Here is a 7151-nt window from a genome sequence, read left to right on the forward strand (position 1 = left end):
CCGCTGAAGAAAACAGCGCCGCCACAACATGTTCTGTTCCTTAATCAGCCTTTTAAAAGGCTTAAAAAATCAATTAGAATAGGATTAGAAATCATTAGAGCACTCAAACAAACACCTGAACCATTAGATCTCGACCGCAAGCATCCAGACCATCCGATCACACGTCGGTCCACGAAACAGTGCTAGACCGTAAGAAACGACCCAGAAATACTATGCGGTCCACGGTGAACCATGAGAAATCGAGGAGAAACGGCTCCTCGGTCCACAGACCAGGCTATGCACCGCTCAATCCATGGTGGACCGGACTATGGCTCCTCTATATATATATATATATATATATATATATATATATATATATATATTCCGCATGCTATTTTCTAGGCATTGGGAACCTGTTGTTGTTGCCTAATTTGATATTTACTTTTATTTGTGTGGCATCTGGATCTGTGGCGTCTTAATTTAGTTATAATTTTGAAACCAAAACGGTTATATGGATAGAGAATTGTTGTCCACCTAAAAAAGAAAAAATCAGTTATGAATATGCTGTGGTGCTTGTTCAATCACTTTGGTTTTGGTGATGATAAACATTGATTGACTTCAATTATATCTAAATTTGCAAGCAGAATTCAAGAGCAGCAGCTTTGAGCATGTCAAGGCTCCGATGCCCTCTCCGAGGCTTTGATTTGAAGGCATTGTCGCTTCTCTTTGTGGGTGTTCCGATTCTCATCTTCATCATCTATTTACATGGCCAGAAGATCTCTTACTTTCTGAGGCCCCTTTGGGAATCTGCCCCCAAACCCTTCAATACCATTCCACACTTCCACCATGACAATGTCTCTATGGAGAACCTTTGCAAGTTCCATGGATGGGGAGTTCGGGAAATGCCAAGGCGTGTCTTCGATGCGGTGCTGTTCAACAATGAACTCGATATCCTCGAAATCCGATGGCATGAGTTGAGTCCGTATGTTTCAGAGTTCGTTCTCCTCGAATCCAATTCCACATTCACCGGCTTGAAGAAGCCCTTCTTTTTTGCAGAGAACCGGCACCGCTTCGAGTTTGCCGAGTCCAGGCTGACATATGGGACGGTTGGAGGGAGATTTGTGAAGGGAGAGAACCCTTTCGTTGAGGAGTCTTACCAGCGTGTGGCATTGGATCAGCTTATCAGGATAGCGGGCATCACCGACGACGACCTATTGATCATGTCTGATGTTGATGAGATCCCAAGCGGCCACACGATCAACCTTGTCAGGTGGTGTGATGACATTCCTGAGAAACTCCATCTCCAGCTTCGGAACTATCTGTACTCATTCGAGTTCTTCCTCGATGACAAGAGCTGGAGAGCTTCGGTTCACAGGTATCGAGCTGGGAAGACGAGATACGCTCATTTCCGCCAGTCTGATGAGCTCTTGGCCGATTCAGGGTGGCACTGCAGCTTTTGTTTCCGCCACATCAGCGAGTTTATATTCAAAATGAAAGCATACAGCCATGTGGATCGTGTCAGATTCTCTTATTATCTAAATCCATCAAGGATTCAGGATGTGATATGCCGAGGAGCAGACCTATTCGATCTGCTTCCGGAGGAGTACACGTTCCAGAGAATCATCGCCAAGTTGGGACCCATACCAAGGTCACATTCTGCTGTCCATCTTCCAGGACACCTACTTCAGAATGTTGACCAGTATAGATATCTCCTGCCAGGGAACTGTAAGCGTGAGAGCGGCTAATTAAGTTTTGTTAGCGGCACATCATATAAAGATTGCTTGCAAATGCTACACTTCAAAATTTGATCTGCGGCTTTATATCGGGGATGAGTATCCAACTTGGTTGGATAATTCTGCTGTGCAAAAGGGCAAGAATGGGTGAGCGCTGTGTTAATATGTCTGAAGGTTTAATTGTATCAACATATGCTTCCCTGGGGGCTATTTATTTGCAAAAGGAGTTCAGTGGATTGTAACTACATCAGAGATTATTCATCTCTTCTTCCCTTCTTCTCGGTATGTGATATCACACGTTGTAGAATTTATTTGAGTGAAGTTTTCGAACCCTTACGTTTTGGGAATTTTTTTTTTTTTTTTTTCCTAGAACTAATTTATTCATGTATTCTTCGTCCGACCTGCCTTGATGTGTTCGATTGACTTTGAGATTGTACCACGTGATTTATTTAAGCTCTCCATATGGTGACAGGCCTGATTAAACGGTGGATACACTTTTTAGCAGTCCAGTTATGATAAAATTATATTTGATAGCTGATAATTTATCTAGATTGCTGATAATTTAGTATGATAATCTAGATTACTGTATTTGGTATATTTTTTTAATAATAATTTAGATTGCTTTGACAATCCAAATTGTCTCATCGGAGACAATCTGGATTACCTTAAGGATATGTGGCTATCCAAATTACCACTTCTTTGGTAATGTTGCAATAAAAATTTTGAATAAAATTATTTCTCAAAAAAATCACATAAAATTCATTGTCCATCCCTCGCCTTCCCCCCAACCCCTCTCCATATGTGCCTCTGGTCCATGGCTCCTTCATCCTTATCTCCCACCATCCTTTCGTGGCTCCTCAACACTCATCTCCACCACCTCCATGGCTCTATACGCATCTACCCCCTCCAGTACCCGTGATTTTTTACACCCCTTAGCTTGCCACTTCTCCGCACTACCATCATATCCATATCACTCCTGTTACTTCTTATCAAGAAAAAAGAAGAGTATCAGGACAAAATTATTGGAGGTATTTTAGAAATTTGATTTCATATTATCGATAATCTGATTATCATATCAAATATGTCAATCAAGATTTTCAATAATTTTACGGTAATATTATCTATGTGTACCTAACACAGTAATTAATATTACTGACAAGTTAATAGTGACAATCTATCCTGAAGACAATTCATATTATCTTTCAAGATTGTCTGACGATACACCAAATACAACCTAAGTATTGTGATTACCATCATTGCAATTAAAACAATGGTTATTGCCCATGCATATCTGGGTGAAAGAAATTAATGATCCATTGGGAATCTATGTTGGAGAGTCCCTGTGACTTCAATGACTTTTAGCATTTCATGCAACTTTATGGAGAATTTGCATGTAAAATATATAGGACTTAAATAATTGATGCTTACATATATGTGCAAGGGTCAGAAAGCACATCAAGATACACCACAAGGAAATTGTCTTATTATCTTAATACCATTCTATTAAACCTTTTTCCCTGTAGAATTACATCTTTGTCATTTGCAATAGAATTTTATTTACAATGAGTCATCGAATAGAGGAGTGGTTGCCTCGCTTCTTTGTGGAAAATATTTAGTGATGACTCACTTTTTTCCGACTAGCGGTCACTTTGTTGACATAATCGTTTCAGGCATCTCAAGAGCCCACGGGCTTGTGCTGCCTGTAGTCAGAATTTGGGTTGAATAAATTGCATTATCTTTCCTCCTTGGTTTCCCTGATATTTATCACTTTGATGAGGCTTTCAAAGGCTGCATTGAAGGGCATTATCTGGCACCCCATGCACGATAAATCCATAAATAAGTTTTGTTTGGGGGTTGATGCTACAAGGCATCGAAGACAAGATCGGTAATGAATCGAGTTGGAGAGATGAGACTGAGTCGATCTGGACTATAAGTAAAACCTGCAAAAGAAGTTTTAAAATCATAGAGTTTCCTCGATTTAGGATCCTTCGATGCTTAAGTTAGTCGAAATCTTGAGAATAGATGATGGAAATGGAGAAGTAGAAAACAACAATTGAAATTTGATAATAGAAAAAAATAGAGAGAGCTCTGATTTCTTACTAAAAAATTTAGTAGAATTTTATCTATGTGAATTTAAACCTATCTTTCGGAGAGCACTATGTCTCTCTTTATCTAGAGGAAGCTCGCTTAGGTCTTAAAGAATATTTGTTAGATCGTTAGAAATCTATTAGATTATTAAGCCATTAGAGATCTATTAGGCCGTTGAGTTGTTAAGTTATTATAACAGAATGACCAGCTATATAGAGATCATGAGGCGGCTACCCAAGTGGCGATGTGCTAAAATATAGCTGGAAGATAATTACTGATGAACTGGATAACAACTGCTGGATAACCGCTTATACTTCTGGTGGCACGTCGATAACAAACTAATGTGGAATAGTCGATATCGATAACTATCTGATCTTGGGTGTCATGCCTTTATTGTTAATAATCATGTCGGATGATAACCGAAACAAAGAGCAGTAGATCGAATATAAATCGAGATGAGTATCCCGCTTATTAGTAGTTCTGGATTAAGCCAACTTAACATATAGCACTGAAAATGCAGATCGATCGTAGGCCGATATAACCTTAGAGTGCCAATAACTCAATAATCTGCTGACAAGTGTCCAGATGATAATGAGATCAAATAATATATATTAAGAGAAATAATTTTGAAAATAAATTTTTAAAAAATAACATTTAAAAAAAATCCCTAAAGATCAAGGAAATAATCTAGCCTGCAGTGGTTCTTTTTTTTCATTTTCAAAGAACCATAATGGATAAAAGTCGGTGGGGAATTAGTGCATGTTGTATATCAGGTTCATGCTACTTGGACGTTTATCTATTTTTTCTTGCAGCTTGGCACATTTCATTGAGTATCGTTCGGCATCCCACATATTCAATAAAGAAGTGGGGCGATTACAAACGAAATCCAGACCTGGCGGATGAAGATGAGAAGCTCTACCAACTCAATCTGTATTTTTATTAGTATTTGATTGAATGACAGGATTCAAAATCTCACATAAATTGTAAGTCAGGACCAATATGTCTATCTAAATGAGGTTGGATGAAATTTGTTTTTATAATATCTAGAGAATCATTGTAGTAGGCTAGTCCGACTCCCATGAGAACAAAAGAGGATATCAATTCTCATGATTCTTTGAGTATTTATAAAGATAAATAAGATTAGATTTTATTTTGGTGGTTAAGAAATTTTTTATACATCGCACGTGGTGTAAAATTGTATGTACCATCTGTTGGGGGATGCCCACCGACCGACCGACCGACCGACCGACGGTCGGAGGGCCCGACCGACTGGCGGCCCGACCGACCGACCGACCGTCGGTGGCCCGACCGACCGACTGACGGCCCAACCGCCTCCGACGGGCGACTCCGACTGGCCGATAGACCGACCGATAGTCGGTCGGGGCGACCGACTGACGGATGCCATCAGCGGTTAACTACCGGCCATTCTACGGCCCATCGCCGGCCGGGGGTATGTCGGGCGTAACCATCCCGACCGACTGAACCCGGGGGTCTGATGGCCGACTTACATGATGCTAGCCGACCAATGGAGGGGCCCGACACCACTCAGCTGGCTACCGACTTTGGGTCGGTCGGCTCCTCCAACCACCGTACAGCCGTCAGACATTGTCAGCTCTGACACGGACATGCGGCGCAGTTACCTAGGGACATGGTCCCGTCGAGAGCCGGGTCAACCTTGGTGATTGGACGGCCACACGACGACATGACGTTTTTACGACGGCTCTGACAGTCCACAGTGAGTTGACAGTTCCTCACTTGTCCGCGCCATTAATGACGGCGCCATACCTAGCTCCACTATATATACCGGGGAAGGCAACAGTGCAAAGGATCGATCCGCCCGTCTCTCCCACTTACGCAGGCTCGCTCCTCCCCCTCTCTCTCTCTCTCTCTTTCTCAGAGCTCTCTGTCTGCATTTCACTGTTGCCCAGTCACCTCTCTGACTTGACCGTCGGAGGGTCCCCGTCGGAGCCGCCTCCGGTCAGTGCGGACTTCCTTTTGCAGGTGCACGCTTCCCGGCGATCGGGCGACGAGGCGATTGGCCGCAACAGATTGGCGCGCCAGGAAGGGGGGTCAGCATGACAAAGACAAGAGCTCAACGATCGAGAGTCACTGGGTCGGCGAGGCGCTCTTCCCGCCGGGAAGAGGCCTCCCCGCCCCCACCGACGGCGGAGCCTAGCTCTCCACGCCCTGCAGTGACCACGGAGGCCCAGATTGCGGCCATCGTACGGCAGATGACCGTACTGACCGACGCAGTCAAAAGTCTCCAGCAGCAACCGGCGGCCCGACCTATGCCTTCCAGGAGCAGCCGCCGACGACCGCGTCGATCCCTGTCGCCTCCATGCGAGCGCTCCCAACAGCGCTCCCACGGAGAGGAGGAGGGACGACCACGGCGCGACGACCGACGGTCCCAGCGGCCCTCTCCCTCCCCGTTGGAACGGGCAAGGAAGGAGAAGCAGCCGTGCACACCGTCGGCCTCCTTTTCAGAATCTTCCGGAGGCTCCACCCCTGGGGTGTCCCAGCATCTACGAGCGGACGACTACGAGCGACGGTTCGAGGAAATCGACCGCCGACTCGCCCAATTGCAGACGGACGGCCAGAAGTCTTCGAACGACGTCGACTTCCAGACCGCCCAACCACTCCCCCGACTGGTCCTCGACGAGCCGATTCCCAATCGATTCAAGATGCCGCACGTGGAGCCATACGACGGTTCCACCGACCCAGTCGACCACCTCGAGAGCTATAAAGCTCTCATGACGATTCAAGGGGCAACCGACGCTCTTTTCTGCATCGGCTTCCCCGCCACGCTCCGCAAGGCTGCCAGGGCTTGGTACTCCGGTCTTCGATCGGGCAGTATCCATTCCTTTGCGCAGCTCGAGCACTCATTCGTGGCCCATTTCAGCACTAGCCGAAAGCCGCCGCGAACGTCGGACAGCCTTTTCTCCATCAAGCAGGGAGAAAACGAGACGCTCCGACACTTCGTGGCACGATTCAACGCGACCACGCTCGAGGTCCGGGACCTCAACGAAGACATGGCTGTTTCAGCCATGAAGCGGGGCCTGAGGTCGTCCCGATTTACTTATTCTCTGGACAAGACCCTCCCCCGAACATATGCCGAGCTACTGGAGTGCGCACACAAGTATATGCGCGCGGACGAAGGAGCGTCCGACCGACGCTTGGCCGAGCCCAGGGGTCCGAAGGAGAAGCGGAGAAAAGGTCGGGAGCCCACCGAATCAAGCAGGCCCCCGACCAATAGTCGACTTTCTCCACCCCGACAGATCCAAAAATCGCCCCGACGACAGACTCCGAGGCCGGTGCGTCCCAGGTATGACTCCTACACTCCTCTCTCCGCTC

General features: G+C 45.8%; 1 protein-coding gene across 1 annotated transcript; it reads left to right on the forward strand.

Annotated features, from left to right (window-relative positions):
* Positions 1-613: 613 nt before the first annotated feature.
* On the forward strand, positions 614-1926 carry LOC105055421 (uncharacterized). Its single transcript, XM_010937223.4, has one exon. It carries the CDS (start codon positions 648-650, stop codon positions 1722-1724), a length of 1077 nt encoding a protein of 358 aa, XP_010935525.1. The 5' UTR covers positions 614-647; the 3' UTR covers positions 1725-1926.
* The last annotated feature ends 5225 nt before the right edge of the window (positions 1927-7151 follow it).

The sequence above is a fragment of the Elaeis guineensis genome, chromosome 12 (genome assembly GCF_000442705.2).
Source record: "Elaeis guineensis isolate ETL-2024a chromosome 12, EG11, whole genome shotgun sequence".
NCBI lineage: Eukaryota > Viridiplantae > Streptophyta > Magnoliopsida > Arecales > Arecaceae > Elaeis > Elaeis guineensis.

What these genes read in the sequence shown, in the direction of transcription:
- LOC105055421 (XM_010937223.4), top strand. Translation starts at nt 648, where the DNA reads ATGTCAAGGCTCCGATGCCCTCTCCGAGGCTTTGATTTGAAGGCATTG.